The sequence below is a fragment of the Perna viridis genome, chromosome 5 (assembly GCF_037379345.1).
Source record: "Perna viridis isolate PV_CMFRI_1.1 ecotype Kerala chromosome 5, ASM3737934v1, whole genome shotgun sequence".
Classification (NCBI taxonomy): Eukaryota; Metazoa; Mollusca; class Bivalvia; order Mytilida; family Mytilidae; genus Perna; species Perna viridis.
Genome location: NC_142449.1, coordinates 19,541,596 through 19,563,973, shown reverse-complemented (window position 1 = coordinate 19,563,973; position 22,378 = coordinate 19,541,596). Strand labels below are relative to the sequence as shown.

Below are 22,378 nucleotides of genomic sequence, written 5' to 3'. Positions count from 1 at the left end.
TATTTTTAAGTTATTGTGTAAAACGATTTCTCATTGGTGTATGCAATATTTTGAGCCAATCGTTGATCGTGTTCTTAAAAGAAGAATGATGAGGATTATGCCGGCTACTTTCTCATTGACGCTCACAGACCCATTCATCTGCTAAATCACGATACATGAATTATAGTCTTGTTATTTTTTGTTAAACAAGTCCACAATGAAAAGTCAAAATGAACTGATCCGAACACGTTTTAAAAATCAATCTACTAATGGTGGTAAAGGATTTGATTCATGCAGTGCAGGACCAAGAGTTCAAAGTTCAAAAAAGTTTCTTATGTTAGTTCACAGATAAAGGAACATAACCATTTTTTTTTAAAGTTATTTTATTGTAAATGTTCTACCATAGACCTGTTGTTAAAGAGATTTGCAACTAACTGAAATCTTACATGAACACATGATGGTAAACAAAATCATGTACTCACTTCAATAATTGACAATGACATCTCGACTTAGAATGATCATAACTAAAAAAAGTATTGCAAATGTTAAATAAATCCTTCAGTTTCTCATTCTATGATATCTAAGCTTCATGTTCATACCACATTTTTCTTTCAACCAAAACAATTAAGAAGTATTGAAAACAATTAAAATACCTACCCTACAATTTTTACAAAAATGAAAATAATTCAAAATTAAATTCCCTATTTTCACATTAACCTGTCAAAATTTTTGTTTTTAAAGATAATTGATTTAAATCTTCAATTTCCCATTTTTATGTCTTCTGGGTGTCTGCTTCAATTTATTTCAGCTTATTTCATCGCAAGGGGAAAAATTAGTGCATTTTTTGTATGTATGATTTTAGTTACTTCATATTCTTTGTTGTGTATGTCTAGTCTTTGTCCTTGGTTCCCTTGATTATTCTTTCAGATTTCAGATATCTCTTATAAGTTTTGGTATAAAACTGGTATTTTTTGTATTTAAGAACCACTGGGTCAATTCCATTGCTGGTGGACCTTAGGTCCCTGAGGATATTCACCAATCCAGTAGTCAGACTTGTCAGACCCAGAATAATATCATATTTTATCTACCCAATTTATGAAATTTTGCAGTATTCCAAACTTAAAAATATGTGAAACATCGAGGCTTGCATTGCATATGGTAGAACCTCTCGGTGATGGATTGGCTTCCTCTTTCGATAGTTTTGGTTATGAGTAATTCTTGAATACTAGTAAGATATCTTTTTATTGGATTTTAGTTATAATATGCTAAAGGGCCACAACCCAAAAAATCGACTTTTTAATTTTTGGTCTGATATTTAATCTGTTTAATTGAATTTCTAATTTAATGCTATATACATGTAAGGTCCAAATTAGTAGTGGATCCATAATGAACTGTAAGTCCCTATATGCCTAAATGTGTCAAAATTGATATTGTATCCACACTTTCCTCAAGTGAACAGATTTGGACATTCTGCAGTCATATCATGCTGCACTTTGCGAAAATCTTTATTGCAATATTGCAGGGTATCCTTTATTGTCCCATTAGATGCAATATTTTTATAGAATGTACACGAAATTGTCACTCTGCTTAAGTTATAATTGTGACTTGGTCAGTTTAAGTGGGAAAAGAATGCATGATTTTGTATAAAATGCAGATCTGTGTGCACAATATTAAATGCACTGTATGTGAAAATATAGCATATGTATATTGAAAAGTCATTGTATGTTTAGTAGGTTTTTCTGCATCATGACTGACCTTAACAATCATAATTGGAAATATTTTAATTTAAAATGGATGTTGCTTCTTCCATTTAGACTGAAATGAAGCTTATAGTTATCAATCCATAGGTCAAAGGTTATATACCGGTACATGTATTTTTGTATTGATTACCATTATAAGGATGCTGTTCTTTTTTTCTATTTTTTAGGATGAGTTGGGAGACAATATGTTTGGTCATAGCAGGACTGTTTACACACTTGGTGTTTTTCTATTCTATATTTGATATTTACTTCACATCACCAATAGTACATGGTATGACTCCCCATACTTCTCTCTCACCACCAAGTGCTAGACGACTAGTTCTGTTCTCTGCTGATGGTTTGAGGGCTGACAAATTCTTTGAACTGGACGAAAATGGAAATCCAAGAGCACCATATTTACGGTAACTGCAGCTACAAGTTACATAATATGCTATTTATGTTAGGGGAAAGTTGAATGGATCTTGGAGTACCAATGTTTTATAAATTGTTGCCTTACTATACATATTCAAACAAATAAGTTGTCTTGTCCAAGGATATTTCTTTGTTTGTACCTTTGGTATTTCTACTTCTTCTGTAGCAAAGATTTTTCAAAACATTATATTTTTTATCAGAAAAATTCTGTATGTAGAAAGTAGAAAATTTGCTCAGTAATTACATTATTTTATACTGTACAGTAATATTTTGTCTTGTCCTTCTGATTATGAAATACAGACATATATATAATATTTATTAATAAAAAACGTGAATTTGTTTATATTTAGAGATATAATAAATAAGCATGGAGCATGGGGTGTGTCTCATACCCGAGTACCAACAGAGTCTAGACCAGGACATGTGGCTCTTATTGCTGGGTTCTATGAAGATGTCAGTGCTGTTGCCAAAGGTATATAGTAAATTAGGAAGTAAAATGTTTTATATTTTTTAAATTTTGAAAATTACTGGGTACTGTGATGTACATGTGTCATGTATTTAGTATTGTAAAACATTTGACCTTTTGTAATTTGCAACAATTAGAAGCCAATCACAGCAGAATTATATTTCGAAAAGTATTGTGTTCAGTAGAAAACAAATGAAAAATGTTACTTTCACCTTTATCAGTCACTGTTTTCTGTTGTGTCATTGATAAAATAATGCTGTCTTTGCAAGGTTGGAAAGAAAATCCTGTAGAGTTTGATTCAGTGTTCAATGAAAGCAGATATACCTGGTCATGGGGCAGTCCTGATATACTCCCCATGTTTGCTAAAGGTATCGTATAAATTTGAAATGAGGCAGATGTAACCTTTAAGAGGTTTAAGTTATGAGCTATAGAGCCCCTATCCATAGATATGCATTTTGTCTTAAAAATAAAAAGAAATATTGTTTTCTCATTTGTTATGGATTAAAGTTTCCAAATTTGCAATGAAATCTTTCAATTTTCAGTTGCATTTTAATGAACTAATGCCACAAAACATTTTTCCCTAATATTTATATATTTTACTATGTTGTATTCTTTAAATATTTTTGCATTTGGAGAAAAGAAATTAGAAGTTATGCAATTTGGCCTAATGAATATATTCATTTCAATAGGTGCCAGTGGTGACCATGTGTTTACAGAGATGTATACAGCAGATGAGGAAGACTTTGCATCATCTGACCCCTCCACTTTAGACACTTGGGTATTCAGTAAAGTCAAGGTAAAAATTGAAAAAGTATTAATTTGCTACTTTGAGCAAATGCAGTTTATGCGTAGAGACACAAACTAAACATACGCTACTTGTCTCCCCACTAGCATCACACTATTTACTTTATAGCATATATCCAATATTTTAAATTGTAATTCAATCAATATAACTCAAGCTAACAATCAAATTTTTGAACAAATGTTTGTGCATCAGAGCTGTTCCATTTAAATTAGCATGGGGAAGTGGGACACAACTTGTAAAAGACACCCCACCAATATAAAAAAAACATATAGCCAACCCCCACCTCCAATATATTATACATTCTTAAGATACCCCCCCTCCCCCACTACCAGAAAAAAATAAAATAATAAAAAATGGTCAGTCTGTTAAAAAACACATGTGTAGTACTGAATTTTGGGAAATCAGAGCATCAAAATCTCCCAACCCCCAGGTGTATTGACTTTTAGAGATAAAATTTCACCATTACCAAAATATAGAAAAATATTTTTTACCCCCCACTAAGAGAAAAAAAATTGGCATCCCCTCTTCCCATGTAGATTTAAATGGAACAGCCCTTGGGAAAAACTCATAGCTCATTAAATTACGTAACACTCACACCACCACCATTACCATTATATGTAAAATCATAGATGTTTCTATGATTGTATTGTATTGTTTATTTCAATTGTTTATTCCTCAAATGCAGCATCCTTTGATCTACCGACAATTTACCTGTAAAATGTTGTTGGTGTTCTAGGACTAGGTGTCAGTGGTTATCACAACAAAGGTGCATGCTTATCAAAACACTCATGCTAATTAACAAATAGGTAAATTGCAGGTGACTTATTTGCTTATCAAAACATTCATACTAATTTACAAATAGGTAAATTACAGGTGACGTATTTCAGATAGTTATTCCAGTTGTTAAAATTTTTTTTTTGCTGTTTCTACTTAGGCATTTCTTCACAAAATCACACATGCACATGTATAGCACAATCAACTTTTGAATTGCTACACAATGTAGAAGATTCGTTTTTGCTGTAAGTGGTGGGTAAGGACTATACTCTTATTACCATAATTTGATATCACATTAGGCATAATAAGTAGAAGATAAATTTATTCATATTGATTAGTAATTAAGTTAGAATGATAAAGAATGAAATAAATCATTAATATAAAGTTCAGAATTTGAAATAATGTTTATTTATATCAAATTTCTTAATTTCATTAATATTTTTGTATTTTATTTATACATTTCTCAAAATATAAGTAAAAAAATGTTGAAATTTCATTATATTTTTACAAACTTTTAATAATTCAATTTTATTATATTCTTACATATTTTAAAAAATCTGCTGTTTGCCATATAAAAAATATTATCAACTTCACTAATTAATCTCAACAGTTTAATACTTATAAAAAATATTTTAATTGTTATAAAAAAAGCTATTGTTATAATTTAAACAGTGATTGAAATATTTTTGTTGGCATTCAACGAATTAGTAACATATAAAATGTTGGCATTCGAGGAAGACAACATTTCAATGCCATAACCACTTACTGTAAAGGAGTTTGCATAAATCAATATTGTCTATTGTCCATAAAACCCTTTTCTTATAGAATTAATACATGTACTGTTCTTAGTTAAGCTTTAACATCATTTACATGTATTTAATTATTTGTATGACATAATTCATTTCATTGTCAGCAGTTATTTGCTCTGTATACTTAATGGAATGTGGTAAAATGTAATAAATTACTTTCTTTTATGGATATACAATTTTTGTAGAACCAGTGATGAAAAACTGAAATGATTTAAAAAAAGGAGACAAAGGTTTATAAAAAAAAATTAATTAACCTAGTGTGGTTACTTTTAGACATTTCTACATACTGCTAGAACAGATAAAATCCTACTGAATAAACTTAAGGAAGACAAGATCATATTATTTCTACATCTACTTGGCATTGATACCAATGGACATTCCCAGAAGCCATATTCCAAGTGAGTTTATCTTGCTAGATATACTTGTTTAAGGCTGTTAGATAGAAATATATACTATGTATAAATATGTACAAAATGCAAACAAATTAGAAATAATCTACACGTTTTAAAAATGATCACATAAAGATCTTTGGAATGTTGAATTTCTAAGTGTTTTTCGAAGTAGCTGAGGTCTGTACAAACTATGAAGATGCATCAATATTTTATACTTCAAGGCCCTCAATGATTTTATATTCCTAATATACAGCAAGCATTTAATTGTACGTGTATATAAAAAAGGCGACAAAGATCTTCATGGTTAATATTTTTACTGTAAGATCCTTGGATATTTGATGTGCCACATATATAGCATGTAATTGTATATCAAACAAAAGTGTTCATGGTTACAGTAAGTATAGTGGTTATATTTTTCTATCATGATTTAAACAAAAGGAAAAACTGGTAGAGTTTAGTGAAATAAACTAAACTTTAAACATTACAAACATTTTTGCCTAATTTTAATATGTACCCCAGAGTTTCAATGTGCATCCTTTTGATTTTGAGCTATTCAATTATTATATATTATTCACAGAGAATATTTGAAGAACATTTTATTAGTTGATGCTGGAATTAAGGATATGGTGGATTTAGTTGAAAGTTTTTATGATAATGATGGGAAAACAGCTTACATTATGACATCAGACCATGGAATGACAGACTGGGGTATGTTATTAACTGTTGTGACTCACTAATAAAACAATCAAGTATCAAACTTGCCATAGAGTGTTGCATGTAAGTGTTTTGGTAAGATGGCATTGCTTTTAACTTATTATTTGTCTCAACTTATTCTACATTTTTAATACGAATAGGAATGAATACCAAGCAATCAACCAAATATCTAATTACCAAAGACTTGTATAAATACTCTTATACCTGGTAAGAAATTGTTTTTACAATTCTTTATGCTACCACCCCACTGTACATAGAAATTTTCATGTCTGAATTATTACATAACAATTATATGAATTCAGAGTAATATTGATTGGAAAGATAACCAAGAATCTGGTTGCATAATAGAGTCATGGTGTAAATTCTAGCTATCGTTTGTCTATGAAGTCATCAGTTTTTACGGGAGAACAATGTAAGAAATGTCACATCCCTTTCAACCAATAAGATTTTATAGACAGTGGAACACAATCACACAATAACCAATCCTCATGTAGAGATGAAAAATATTTTTTCCCACATGGGTCAGGAGGTGTGAAAATCAATTAAAAGTTAGAGAATGTTTTTTCATACTTTGTACAAAGAAGCCCTTAATTAGATTGCATCTTCTATTTTTATCTGTTATTCTAGGTTCTCATGGAGCTGGTAACCCACATGAAACCCTTACACCAGTTGTAGCATGGGGAGCTGGGGTCAGGGGACCAGTGACAGTGTCTGGTCAGGATCAATATTCAGATGGCCTTTCAACAGGTATAAGCTTTTATGTCATAGATGATATAAACTGAATCTTTTTGGAATGTAGTTAATGATATGTATATTTGGAAGTAGTTTAATGTAGACTTTTATAAATAATACCATTTAATCTGTTGATTATTTCTAGGCTGACGGCAGTCACCTTGTCCTTCCACATTTCATTTGTCTACTTTCATAGCCAATTTTTCAACTTCTAATAGACTTATGTTGGTAAACAAATTCCCATTGAAAATGCCATGTCTATGCTAAAAATTACCCAATGTACATCTGTGCATGATCATTAAATATCCAAGTACTTTAGTTTTGACCACCACACTCCTGTGTCCCTATCACTTTTCTGAGTCTTACGTATGTAAAACTTTAAAAAATGTCTGCTTAGAGTCGTATCATTATTATAACTTGGTCAGGTTAGTCAGCTTTCTATTTTTATTTATGTTTTTATTTTATTTAAAGATAATGATTTTTCCGAGTCTTACTCTGAAGTAAAAAGCCAGAAATATATTTTTCAACTCACTTGTTTTTGTTTACAGCTATTGTAATGAGATTTAGACATTTTCTTATTTTTTTCCCATTATAAATAATTTCCTTGAAGATCGTAAAGATGCTTTACTTTTTTCACTTTGATTCAGTAAATTGAAGTAGAATGCATCTGAAAATATGGTCGTTGGGTAACCCAAACACACATATATTCATTTGCCTTTCGACTATGTCTATATATTCTTTTTTTAGAATGGAATCTTCAGTCCTTGAAAAGAACAGATATGAACCAGGTACAATATGTAATAAAGTCATGTAGAAATGTAGTGCTTAGTATTATACATGTACATTTAGTACGCATATTCAATCATCTGATAAGAGACATGAATGAGTAACTCAAAAAATGTTTTGTCAAATATTAAGTATCATATTTTTATTAAATCTATACTTTGATTTTGAATTAATGACTTACCAAATACATAATTTACATTCCTCACTGTATTGAAAAGGTTCTTTAAGAAAGTAATTTTTGTAGTATAAAAACACTCTAAATCAGATGCAGATTATGTAACTGATGTAACTTTAACTAAAATGCATTAATCCTTTTTCTATATTTCTCTTGTGACCTGGGTGTCATTATATATCTCTGTCTATCTGTTCACATTGCTAACAATAATTTAATTATTTGATACAATATCAGCCTGAGTGAAAGGAGTCTTCCTTTTTTCATTGTTTTGTATTTTTTTCTATATTATTGGATGATATTTGCTATGAAAAGAAAACACCTGTATCAGCTGTTTCATTTTCAGGCAGATGTAGCACCCCTCATGTCCTCCCTGATTGGAATACCTTTTCCGATGAACTCTGTTGTAAGAAATATTTATGACTACCATAACATAGTATTTATGCATAGACTGTAGTAAATTGGATTGGATTTGTTTTTAGTACAAAATTTAATATGCTTAAGATCAAAGCAGAAACTCAAACTTTTGAATAATGTCAGATACTTTATTGGTTGTTACAGCAAAATCTTTAAAAATATAAGGAGACAGCTTTGAGAAAGATAATAAACCAGTATTTTCATAGAAAAAAACCTCATTGAATCATTCTTTTAAATTTGAAAATCACCAGATTGAAGTTAATATTTTACACTCTGTTTTAATCATAGGGGACACTACCACTAGATTTTTTAGATGGAACTGACTACCAGAAAGCTGAGAATATCTTTGCTAATGCACTGGAGATACTAGAACAATACAAGGTAAATACAGAACCTTTCGAAGTAGTGATTGACATACTGTAATATGAAGAAACACAGGGATGATATTTTAATCTTTTTCATAATAAAGAGCTGTAATGATTTTACTTAATACAGAACTGTATACCAAGGAATTGAAATTAGCAGTGGCCTTCTTGTCTTGTATTTTTCTTGTATTGAAAAGAGTATAAATAGTGGCTTCCAAAATTTTAGCTTTAGGCTACTGAACTTATCCTTTATGTCTTTGATTGTAATAAAATTGGATGGAACTCTTTTTAATACAAAATTTATTTTTCAGGTTAAAATGGAACAGAAAAAGTCTACAACTTTGTCAATTACATTCAGACCATTTAGGTATGTATTTTATAGGATCAAGTTGATTTAAAAAGTGTTTTTTAACAATAAAAGGCACATCATTAGCGGTAATGAAAGAACAAATATATATATTGATATTCTCAAGATTTTGAATTCTTACCTTAAAATGAAATATTTTTCATCTTTAGATCATATTTGTTTGGCCTTTGTTTATACATTAAGATTTGAATTTTTCCTTGATGATTGGCTCATCATCATAAAATTGATTAAGACATTATTGTTGTAGAATCCTTCCATTTCTTGGCTGATAAACTTATTTCTTAATATAGATAGATAGATAGGTACATGTAGATAGATAGATAGATAGATAGATAGATAGATATAGGTCTCTATTTCTGCTTATATCTAGTAACATTAAGTTGTATTGTTGTGCTATAGGGAGATGTTCATCTTTAATAATAATATAAGATTGTGACTTTTTAATTTTAATTATTTCACTTTTTCAGCAAATTATTGTCAAGTGTCCAGGTAAGTATAACATATAGATAACTGGTGTTTTTCATGTAATGGCTAGTATTTAAAATGCCAAAAAATTGTGTATTATACTAATATTGCAAATTTAACCATATCTCAACTTGTTGTGTAAGTACTGATAGTCTGACTTGTGAGTTTGTCATTCTTGGCAGATAACTGGTTGGAATTTTATTGTAACATCATCCAAACAAGGTATTTTGCTTACATATGAAGTTGGAAGAATTTCAATTGTTAATTTTGTTAGTTCAGAAAGTAAAGGAAGAAGGTCTTACATCATGACTCACTGATTATCAGATTTCTCCAGTCTCAATTATTAAATGAGGGTATTGTAAGTGTAAGTTTCTATAAGAATCAGGCAAAATGGGAAAAATCTGAAATATGCATGTCAAAAACTCTCTTATCTGACAATATAATTTCACTCAAGGATGCTTTCTGTATCTGAAATCTCTGCATCACTGGATTTGCTCATAAATTTTTCCATAGAATATTAGAAAAATGAGGTTTTTGACATAGTTATCTGCCGTTAAAATGATCACATTCATTGCATTTCAAGGAAATTATAAATCTGTCTACCAAAATGATATAGAAGATCTTTTTGCACCAAAACATTCCTTGGTTCTGGTGGTGCAAATAGTCAAATTAAACTTTTAAAATGGTGTTTTTTTCATAACTTGTTTTACCCACTGCCTGATCCTTACAGAGACTGACATTTAAGCATTCACGGAAACCATTCATACAAGACCCAACAGGGTAGTCAAGGACGTTAAAAACCCCCTTAATCAGTCATTTAGTAAAGCTAATGCTGAAAATACCATCATTGAAATATCTCTATTGGAGAAATCTGATAATAAATCTATTTCTTACAAAAAAGCTGTACATCATTTATTTCATGGCTTACTTCATCAGCTGGTGAACTTACAAAATCGTGTTCTTTCATATTACTGGGATTAATTTTGTCCAATAGCTTGTCATTAAGTAAATACTTACCGTTATAACACATTCCTGATGTATTCAATAAATGACACCTTGCAACATGCACACAAAAAAAAACAATATCATTATTTGCATGACAAAAATTATAACTATCAAAAGCATTACATGTATTTATTTACCCGTATTGGTGGAGATATAAATGATCCAGTTGATGTATCATATTTTACTATTTCAGAAAGATAGAGTGCGTAATATAAGAAATCTAATAATCAGTGGTAACTATAGACTGGCTGTAAGTCTATTTATTTGTAGAACTTCATTGGTATTTATGTGCCCATCACACAGTGCACTACAATTTTTATGGTTGTCTTCTGTCAGTGTGTGGTTTTAAAATAAAAAAAAATGCTTTTATGATTTTAATAATGATAATAAAAATGTCCCTCTATGATTTTGGAAATTTCGTATCAGATTTGTCTGGGAGACTGACATGTCATTTACTTGTTCCAGTTGTTACTCACAAGATCCTTTAAAATATTTTAATGGAAAAGATGATAAAAGAAAAAAATTACTGTCCAAAAGAAAAAAAGTAAAGGACTTCAGTAGATTTTGACAAGATAATCATGCTTTAATTTCATTTCACTTCATAGAAAAAATGTGAACAAATACACAACTAGTCAGTTGTTCTACCTTACAGATAACAGAATCTCAAGAATTGATAACCCTGGCTCTGGAAGGTCTAAACTATTACCATGGTTACGATAGATTTTTCTTGGGGTGAGTGTAAGATAAAAAGAGCTGTATGATAGTCAGACCTGATGTATAAGTAAATCACAAATAGTTTTTCCTCATTTAACAAAACAAGGTTCTTTTATAGCAACCAATTGATTCTCTTTAAGAATAGAATGATATCTTTGAATGACATTTTTTTCATTTTTTGAAAAAAGGTATTATTGAACATATTTATGTTTGGTAGCAGGTACAGCTATTTACTTTAATTCAAATATCCAATGTTTTAATGCTACTGCTTTGATGCTTTTTACAATTTTTCATCACAGATTGAGTATAGTGTTTGGTTTTATGGGCTGGATGATGTACACCCTGACTATAATAGTTAGGGACTATTCTGGTGTCACCTCTACAATGGTTAGATTAGACAAACTTTCACAGCCATGGTGGGCACAGAATAGAACTATCAAAGGAACATTTGGGATGTTTGGTATACTCACTATCATCTTATTAAAAGGTAATTTCAGACTGTACTTTCATGAATTATATTCAGATATCAGTGAATTGACATGGCTGTTTATGTATTTGTATTCCTCTGTTTGTAGATGTGAAATAATAATAGCTTCAAACTATTGCTGATGGTTAATTTTAATCAAATTTAACTTCCAGTATGAAATTCTACATATTTAACATATAGTACATTTGTCAAGTATTCTAAACTTGAGCTGTTTATGTTTTATATTTTGATCGTCTTCCATTCTTACCCACTGATTTTAAAAATAGGCATGTCTAAATTAACCACCTCACAGTGATTAAATTTTACCTTCTTGAGTGGAGGCAAAATTTAAGCCATTCATCACTGAAGACGATTCTATATATCAACCTGGTATATAAAGAAATATTTTTACACTGATAGAATTACATGTAGCTATGAAATTGTTTGCAGTCTTATTCTATATAGCTAATGTGTAGTTAACTGGTAGCATTGTGTAATGTCATTGTATATCTGCTGTATGAGTTCAACAATGAATTAAATACTTATGGTTTTGGTTTCAGTACAGTCTCTACCCTTTACCAATTACCTGTATACTCTAATACCAGTGGTTCTCTGGATGGTAGTAGCTTTGAGGTAGGTAGGAAGATGATTTAGATTTGAGTATCCATGTCTATGTGCTTTTCTTTGATGTGTTAACTCTATATAATAAGGACAAGCAACATCCTACATGTATAGATCCTCTCGCAAATCATAAATGGCTTAAAATCTTTCTGTGAGAAGTGATGTAATATGAAAATGACATGCAGTTTTCGTGAATGTTTGAACTTTTAACACACACATACATCATGTATCAACAAATCTCACAAATTCCCGTTAGTCGAGGCATCAGCAATGTAACAACATAATGGTACATTATTGATAAAGTTAAATGTAATTTGAGTACAATTTGCCCCGTCCCTCATAAGCAAAGCCTAATTTTGTACCTTGTACATGTACATAAATAAAATGAAATACACTGATTCATATTGGTAACTATTGGTAAAAAAATTGTAACATAGTATTTTTATAGTGTAATTTTTTTGGGATATTTTTTTGTTCTAATGAACAAAAATGTCTGAAATGTAAACTTTTGAAAAGTTGACTCCAAACCTGTGAAAATTAATAGCTTGGAAAACACTACTTTGACAAAAATTATTGAATTTATACATGTATAACTTTGATGACCTGCTACCTAGCATTTTCATTTTACAGGCTCAGATTTTTTAAGCAGTTGTATGAAAGGTTGAATGCAGGAATAAAAATCCTATTTTTAGCAATTGTTCCATCTATGTTGGGACTGGAAGTTCTGGTATGTACAAAATTGGTGTAATTTCAGTAATAATATACATACATTTCACTTTTTTCCAATTGAATAAAATACTCTATTTCTAACATGTATAATTTACTAGTATAAGAAGCATTCACATTTATACAAGTAGTTTTTGGGGGCAGCTACTTTTTGCATATGTACATGTATATATCAACGACTCAACCCTAGGCCTACATGTATAATGAAATATATTGGAGAGTCAGTTTTCTCATCCATTAGTTAGATGATCTAATGAAGGCATGTTGACCTTAGGACAACTAAATGTTAGTGACACAAGTTTTTTTTATTGTTTTAAAAGACTTAAAAGGTGACATATACTACTACACTGTAGTGTCTTGACTTTTACTAATTCTGTCTTATGCCAGAAAAAATTATTATGATTTGAAGTGAGTATCTTCCTTGTAACTGCAAAACAATTTTTGGGACATCACAACAAGAAGTTATATACAGTTAATGACAGTATACCATTTTTAAATATATGGTTAAATCATTTTGATGATGAAAAAAAGAATGATTGCAGTATTATATATTTTAATGTATGAACTTTTGCAGGTGTTACATTAACTTCTGTTCTGTTTTAGGCTATGGGTTTTTACAGAAGGGAACTATTATCTGTTGGTTTGTTGTTTATAATGGTATGGCCATTGGTGATCAACAAAAACATACATAAGGACAAGGTATTCTATTTCAAGTTTATATTTTTTTTATTATTTAACAATACTTTTTATGGTTGTGTTTATATTTTTCTGTCCACAAGCATGCAAAAATTTTCGGAATACCTAAAGCAGTTGTTAGTTTATAATGTATGACATGATAGGTACTTGTATCTGTTATCTGTACTAAGCTAAACATTGGATTAAATATATTTTATAGTAAATATTTGAGTAACAAGACTGCATTGAATGATTTTAGTAGTGAGTAAGTACTGTTTCCATTTACTGGTAAAACTATTGAAAACCCTCCTGATTGTTCTCGAAGCAACATAATTTTTGAGAAGTACATGTACTGACTTGCTGGTATATATTTCAGTTAACAGTATATGGGTGGGTGGTATCCTGTCTGTTGCTATCCTTGTTTCCCTTAGCTCCTGTTGTTGGTAGACAGACTAACTATGCTTATGTGTGAGTAGCTTGCTTTTTATATCAGAATTTTGTTTCATCATAAACTCTTAAAAGTTCCTTTACAATTTCTCCCAAAACTAACAATGACAAATCCTCACTCTACATTTGCTCAAGTGGAAAAAAAGTATATTTTGTCTTATCAAAGGGCAATGCTTTCTAGAGATATTTGTTGACCAGTTAGTTATTTCTAGCACTACAGACTGAAAACTGACACTTTCAGTGGTTCTCAACTGGCAGTCTATATAATGCATTACATTTGTTGCCTGTTCGAGCTATGCAGTGTGAAGAAATCACCATTTCAAAACTTACCCTGCTTCTATGTCTGTGGAAGATAATTTAGGCATTGACGTGCCACATTTATTATCATCTTGGTGTAGAAATACAGGTAAAATGACAACGTAAAATTTCAGTAAGGAAAATAGATATAACATTAAGAGTAAATTCTATTTTTACATAAACTTATGCTGCATGTAAATTGTATTTGTTAAATCTCTTCATTAAGGGAGGTTTTACTTCTGTTGTAATGAATATTTTCTTCTTGTTTAGGATAACATGTGGAATAATGGTTGTTTGTATAGGAAGTTTTCTGTTACTAAGGTAAGTCACATTAACTTCTTCCTTATCAAAATTACTATAAAGTGTTGTTAAAAGGAACAGAAGATGTCATATCAGTCGTTGTAATTAATCATGAAAATAATAGATTGTGTAAATGTGGAGTGGATGAGTTTTCATAAGGTTCAAATTTGAAAATGTTTGCAAGGCCAAATATTTACTTTGTTCTAGGCACCAGGCTTTTGAATAATTTTGAATATAATAAAAAAAATAAAGCAAGTTGATTATTTGGTATCACTTATTACAGGATTTTTTTTCAGATTCCAAAAACAAGCAAGTGGCAAAGCTACTACAGTCAATGTTGTACAGGTAGGAAAATTTGAGTTAAAGATAAATGGATTGAGAGCAGTAAAGTACATGTTTTTTTATGCATACATGACAATTTTGTAATATTATACCCCACTTAATGATTGGGTAGTGTATTTAAATAACATTGTCTGTCCATCATTCCATCCAAATCAATAAAGTCCCTATTATCTTGGCTCCCAGATGGTGCAATAAATTTGAATTTGGTGTGTGGTTTTATATAGTTATAAATGGTGCATACCTTGTATGGGATTTTATTAACTGCCTGTACCTAACATCATGATGCATACAGCTTCAACTTGTGTTTTTTTGTTTTTTTATAAAATAACTGGTACTTAACAGGAATGTATATGTAACACTCAATTTGAATTAATTGTTGTGTCTACATAACTTTTTGTTTTAACTGTATTGACTAAATAGCTCATCTTATGAAAACCAAAAATGGATGAATACACCAAAGCATAAGCAGTTCAAATATATCCACTTCAAAATAATTGTTGTAACACATGACATGGTCACTTATTTGTATTTTACAATTTCAGATTCTTGTAACTTACATATGTTTAACTTTTGGCTGCTTTATTTGCAGATTCTTTCAAATGAACATATTCAAAGGTACCGAAGCATTTCATGGTGTAAAAAATCAATATCATTAGTACTATTTTCTTGTTCTTTTTTGGAAACTGCATAAAAAGCAAACCTTATTACACTGTGAAAACTAATACTTTTAAATTAATTCTTAGTTGAATCTATTGTTTTAATTTCTTTCAGATATTTTTGATAGGTCTATCTACCTATAATATATGGAGTGTAGCCACTAGTATAGCTGAAGGTCAAGGACTACCTACTGTTAATCAACTCATTAGTTACTCTATACTGGGTAAGTTATGCTGCGACAATGACTTGATTAAATAGGGATGAAATCATTTACCACTGAGAGGAAGAGATTGAAAATGTCCATGTGTGTATAAGATGTTATATTTCTATGAATTGATGAGTGTTTATATATATGTTGGGTCTGACTGATTGTTTGAATTATTAGTGCAGGCACAGAATGGATGTCCTAGGAAGTCTCACATATTCTCATTGGTAAAAATATCACCAACAACAACAGAATTATGATTCAAATAATGATACATTTTAGTTCTGTTGCTAATAGGAAAAGCCTTAAATCATCTTAGGTATAAGCTCTTTAGATCTTGATCAAACATTTCCTTTTCATATATCATGAAGCTGGCTTCACTGCATCATGAAAACTTTTACACATGTTGGTCATGATACATGTTATAATAAATGGTCATTGTCAATCTATACATACAGTGCAGGCATCCAATTCTATTCTATAATGAATACCATGATGTATTTTTTGTAGGTTTTTCAGTTGTATCACCTTTCCTGGTATCAACACAGATTTTACAAAGACTATTGACTATTGCCATGTCATTGTTTTCTCCTTACCTGTTGTTAAGTATATCGTATCCTTTGGCATCAAATATTGATAGTACCCAAATTGCATGTGTATGTTACCACAGATTTTAAAAAGTTAAATAGATATGATCTTATCAACTGCAGTAATTCAGACTTTATAGTATTAAAATGAACTAGAATACAAAAGTATCAGTTTAATATACATATGAATATTGCTAATTTTGGTATGTTGCACACACATTTCAGTTGCATTACGAATATCAAAAAATAAATTTTATTCAAGAATTACTATAAAACGTACTAATTTTAACAGTGTTCTAATTTTTTGCTATTTTCATGGTGGACAGAAAACAACGAAAAACAGTACATGCGAAATTGATTTTTAAGTCTATAACACTAATCATTTATTTTTAATTTATGAAAATTGATACCAGCGAAAATGTTCAAATTACAGACTCCCCAAACATTAGCAACAGCAAAAATTGATACAATAACAGTACTCAAAACCAAAATTATTCAAAAAGAAAGTCATATCCAGCAAAAAATATTCTACCATATGCAATATAAGGAATGAAATAAGGTTTATAGAAGAGTCTCCTACCTTCTTAACCAGTTCTATGAAAGAACTTATTCCCTATTATACAGTTGGAATAAGATTATATGCACATTCCTTCTTCAATTGCAATCGTTGAAAACTAAATGAATGCAATGTATTTTTACAATAAGAAGATAAAGGACAAAGGAATGTAAATGTGACCAATATTTTGTCTGCTTTGATTTATTCTTTAAATAATTCTCCTTAACCATAGTACAGATATGAAGATTTATTCTTCATCAATCTAACCATTGTTTTATATTTTTGGATGAAGTTAGAAGTTGGGATGAGTAAATTAGATGTTAAGGTATAGTTTGTTTAGATGTATTATCAATTGTTGTTAGTTCTGAACAGTGTGCCAGGTACATCTCACAAAGTTAGTGTACCAGGTACATATATACCTAATGCCTCACAAAGTTAGTGTACCAAGTACATACGTATATAAAAAGAAATACCTCCTTCCCTTATAAACAAGAAATTAACTTATGAAGGGTGAATTGATAATTATGTACATTAATTTCAGGATTCACAAACTTGAGATAATACAGTTTTACATGATGAATTTAAACTATGTTCATGTTGTTTAGTACTTGTACATCAAAACACCTGTTGTAAACACTGTCTCCAAATTTCAGTATTTGACCATCCAATTTATTAGTAATACTTATCAATATGAGTGTAGTATATGCTGAATCAACATCTTTCAGTTAATTTACAGTTAGATCGCCATGATATTCTGACAGTAGAATATTATACTCCTTTTTACACTGTTCCATTTATTTACAGTTAGATAGTAGTGATTTTGTAACTTCAGCTGAGCATCAGGATCACAGATCTGTTGGTTCAGAGGATATCAGAAGAGCTTTCTTTTATGTATCTTTTTAAGAATTATCCACTTAGGTTAGGACTCAGTTAGAATTTTTGCCAATGATAATTCTATAAAAACGTTGTTTTAACCATAAAAATATATTTCTTTGTCTGCTGATACTTAGATAGCTCTCACTGGAATGATTTGAGTCTTGGATGTTTCATTGTAATGTGTTATACCAAGTTAGTCTTTGTTAGACATCATGTTCCTGTTCACCATAGAGACCACTTGAATGTTCTGAGTATGGACATCCATGCTCCATGGAATTTCTTTTCTTGAAATTTAATGATTTGGAACTACATGATAAACTTATGCATGCATTTGCATGTGCTTTGCCAAGTAATTATTATATGATCCTATGGCATTGAACTCAAAGGTGCCATGTCATCAAATCTGCTTGATTGTCAGAATTATGTGAAAATTTCCTAATTATATTACCTTAACAAGATTCAGATATTTTTCATTTTAGTTGCATTTTTTGGAACAGGAAACATTGCAAGTATAAACAGGTAAGTGATTCAGGCAAGCTTGCAGATTTAGGTCATTTATCAGTGCCATACTGTTTATTGTCAGGGTATTACTCAAAAACTTACATGTATTTTCTTTAATTTTTATTATTGAACCATGATGCAATATTGTAAATTGAATTAAGTTATAAAAGTATGTTGCATTATTAGAAACATCACAAAAGATATTTAAAATGCATATTGTTGATAGAAAAGTATTTTTTTTAATATTTGAATAAAGGCCTAGTCTGAGCTGTAGAAAGTTATTTTTGGTGTACTTAGTTAACGTGATCGTTTCCAGTATTAATGATGTTTTCATTTATATTTAGTTTTGAACCTGCTTCTGTGTACTGTTTTATTACTAAGTTTGATCCTTTCTTGATGGGAACTCTCATGATGTTAAAGGTAAGGACAAAATGTTTTTTACAAAAATATGAAGTTTTTCTATGATAAAAAGGTGTGCTTCATAATACAGACATACATAGCAAAATTTGTGAAGATAAAAAGTCAGTAACAGACACATTATGGTATATAATAGAACAAATAAATATTCTCTTAAGAACAGCTCCTGTCTGTGGATTTTTAAAATTTTGCCACATATCCTTTCTACTTAATTATATATGTTTATCTTACATTTTTGTATACATTGATAACTTAATAGCAGACAATTTATGTGAGGTTTCAATTTTTTTTTTAATTTGTAAGGTTACTGAAATTTTGTTGTGTGAGTTCACACACTTGCCAAAATTTCAAGGCACAAAAACTTTAAAGATTGCTAAAATTTACAATCCATCTTCATGAATCAAATTAAGAATTATAACCTGCTATTTAGAAATTCCATAATTTCTTAAGTTCAAAGCATTGTGGTGTTTATAACCATATATTAAAAACATTTGGTATAGTTCATATTAGAAATACCACAGGCACATGTAATGTATAATAATACATATGTTTATCTCCACAGAATGTTTTACCATTCATCTTAGTGAGTTGTGTATTCCATGCCATACATGTACTGACATCTATACCAACAAAGGCATTGTTTCTGATAGTGTTAATCATGTCAGACTTCATGGCATTGGTAAGTTGTTTATATACCATTAGGATACTGTACAGAACCCTTATTTCCCATGCATCCTTTCAAGTAGATAAATATTTCTATAGCTTATAGGTATTTCCTGTTATAATTTGTACTTTTGGAGGCCAGTAACCAAACTTGTTTCCTTCTGTGGACCAAATGAAACAGATTAGTGAAATGATAATGAATGTGTCCTTTTTAATGCCTCCCACAAATGAATTTTATAGGAATTATTTAGGAATCATCCTGTTTATCCGTTTGTTCAGTTGTATGTCCTCATTCACATGAACACGATACCTTCTACACCCCTCAGGGGAGTTTGATGAAATTTTGAAGGAAAGTTTTTCATCATCTGTAGATATGCATTAAGATGTATAATTACTGTCAGAGGAATCCAAAGGAAGATAACTAACATCCAAGTTGTACATGTTCTTACACGACTTCCCCTCAACTGCTCGGGGGGATTTTGATGAAATTTTCTGTCTTTGTGTACTACTACATATATAATACATTACTGTGGAAAATATTCATTATTTTACATGTATATGTGGCAAAATTGTGAAAGTGTTAAGGACTTGTATAGCTATCAGAGTAACAATCACTATTTGTCATATATTATGTACCATCAAAATGATTGGATATAACGATATAAACAAACTTATAGTGTACCAGCTGCCTATAGAATTGGTCACCTTAAAAATTGTTAATAGATGTTATGTGATAAAGAAAAAACTGAATTACTTTTTGTATGAAAGAAACTGAATGCAATCCTGATTTTACAAGGCCAGCAATCAAAGTAGGATTTGGCAAGATCTGAAGTAAATAATCAGTAAAAATGAATCCTGATTTAAATAAGCAAATAAAATTGGGCTAAGGGTGTATATATGCATGTATTTTTTCTCTTTTCAGAATTTCTTTTTTCTGGTACGTGACTATGGGAGTTGGTTGGAGATAGGAACCAGCATAAGTCACTATGTTATAGTAATGTGTATGATAATATTCCTCATGTTAATGTTCGTATTGTCTCATGCCCTAACAACAGTCTCATTACTACCTAGGAAACAGAAGTATTAATTAAATAAAATGGGTGACTGTTTTGAGGTTGTTTAATATTCATTGACATTAATGATACAACTTGAGGAAGTATGATTTGTTGGTATCGAATTTGTTTTAATAGTGAAATTTTGTCAGTTTGTTGATTTATGAATTGGATTGGATTTTACTATCTATGTGTCTGACTGAAATTTAATTCCCATGAGAATTTATTAATGACACATTTACACTACTGTTACAATAGTGTATTAAGGGTTCTGATTTAAATACTCCAAGAATACATTTGTTTTTTTCTAGAATCAAATTTTGTTTGCATCCACTTCTGTCAAAACTCCTCAGAATTTTTTGTTACACAAGATAGAAAAATCTTGGAAACACTAGGGGGAAGAGTCTGTTCGGAATTTCTCCCATCCAATTCTATAATTTTAGATGAACTAATTTTTTTACCATTTCATTTTTTCTAGCTTCTTACTTCATGCAAGAGTTATTGATATTTATTTCTAGTGAAATTGAACTAAATCTTGTAGTGCCACCTTGTTGGAAGAACTACTTTGATAGGTGTATGAATACAATTCCAGTGAATTTTTTAAAGAATTCTCCTTTCTGCATCCAAGATTATTTTTAAGTGTAACAGAAATAGCCAAGTAGTTCTGATTGGCATCCTCCTACATGTTGTTCTCTCACAGAAGTGGACTTTTTTGTAGCGTCATTTAAACATTGAAGTAAATGTTTATATTGATTGAATGGAACCAAAGTAACCTAGTTATCAGTTGTTGACTTTTAGCAAAGTCAATACGTTATATATAAATCTATTAGATTATATTGACACTAGACTTCGTCCTCTGTCAAAATAAATGAGTAATAACAGAACAGAATGCTTTATATCCAGATCTAAATTTAGAACTATAGCGTTAATATACATATAAATAGAGACATAGCTTCAATATATTTAAAAATAGAAAGTAAGCTTAATTTAAGTAAAATATCCTTTCCATCACATGATTATAATAACCAATGAACAAAAAAGACAGTGACAACATGTGTAATATTGTAAAGCATGCATGCAAGAATGTATTTTTTGTCCAGATGCCTCATCCAATTTTGTAGGGCATTAACTCTTCTGTGTGATAATATGCATTGTATTTTTATGGAATATGAATTCATTTCTTGATATTTTTTCTTAATTTAACATATATTGTATATTATACATGTAAGACTCATATGCATGTCCTGTTCCACAAAGGTGTTAGAAAATAGTGTCCACACTTGCCCTAAGTGAACCGAGTTCAACGTTCTGTGGTTGTACCAGCGTTTGACATTTGAAATTCACTTTAGTAAGAGAGGTAAAGAATGTCTACCGCTACATGGATCTTGTAACTCTAAATTCCTTCTAGTCTAGTCTGTCTATGCGTAATTCGGCTCAAACCACCCGTCTTAACGCCTGACATTTAGCTTAATGATCACGACAATGAAACGTGTAGCTTAATTATCACAACAATGAAGTCAGCGTTTGTGGTATTGTGACGTATTATGGGAAACGTTTGTGAAATCAGACATGTTTGTGAAACCGGACACATTTGTGAGTCCTACATATATGTATAGAAAAGATATTCCTTTTCAAAATATGAACTGTGATAAATTTATAGATTTAGGTTATTTACCCTAGTCTAGCATGTATTGATGGATAATATGAATACTATGCTATGGTCTTAACATGGAATGCAGTATAATGTTTATATTATGTCATAATAGTACATGAACAATAACATTTACAATATTGTTTCAAAAAGCATAATTATTTATCAAACTTGTAGAATTTTTTAACCAATGTTTATTGTGTATT

The 22,378-nt window shown here is 30.2% G+C and overlaps 1 protein-coding gene across 2 annotated transcripts; it reads left to right on the top strand.

Moving 5' to 3' along the window:
• The first annotated feature begins 76 nt into the window (after positions 1–76).
• LOC148616418 (GPI ethanolamine phosphate transferase 1-like) lies at positions 77–20,690 on the top strand. Of its 2 annotated transcripts, XM_088583440.1 has the most exons (30): positions 77–315; positions 1,907–2,140; positions 2,501–2,622; positions 2,886–2,984; positions 3,306–3,412; positions 5,278–5,402; positions 5,974–6,104; positions 6,738–6,857; positions 7,590–7,630; positions 8,147–8,206; positions 8,506–8,598; positions 8,894–8,949; positions 9,417–9,438; positions 10,613–10,669; positions 11,072–11,151; positions 11,433–11,620; positions 12,160–12,232; positions 12,851–12,947; positions 13,550–13,645; positions 13,998–14,089; positions 14,636–14,686; positions 14,962–15,010; positions 15,779–15,887; positions 16,380–16,482; positions 17,250–17,337; positions 17,817–17,903; positions 18,352–18,407; positions 18,734–18,809; positions 19,369–19,485; positions 20,392–20,690. In XM_088583440.1, the coding sequence occupies exons 1-30, from the start codon at positions 197–199 to the stop codon at positions 20,554–20,556; spliced, it is 2,913 nt and encodes a 970-aa protein (XP_088439566.1). In that variant the 5' UTR covers positions 77–196; the 3' UTR covers positions 20,557–20,690. The 2 variants fall into 2 exon arrangements, 1 of the variants encoding a protein (XP_088439566.1); XR_015922189.1 differs by lacking the exons at positions 17,250–17,337; positions 17,817–17,903; positions 20,392–20,690 and having other exon boundaries at positions 96–315; positions 19,369–19,430.
• Positions 20,691–22,378: the final 1,688 nt, after the last annotated feature.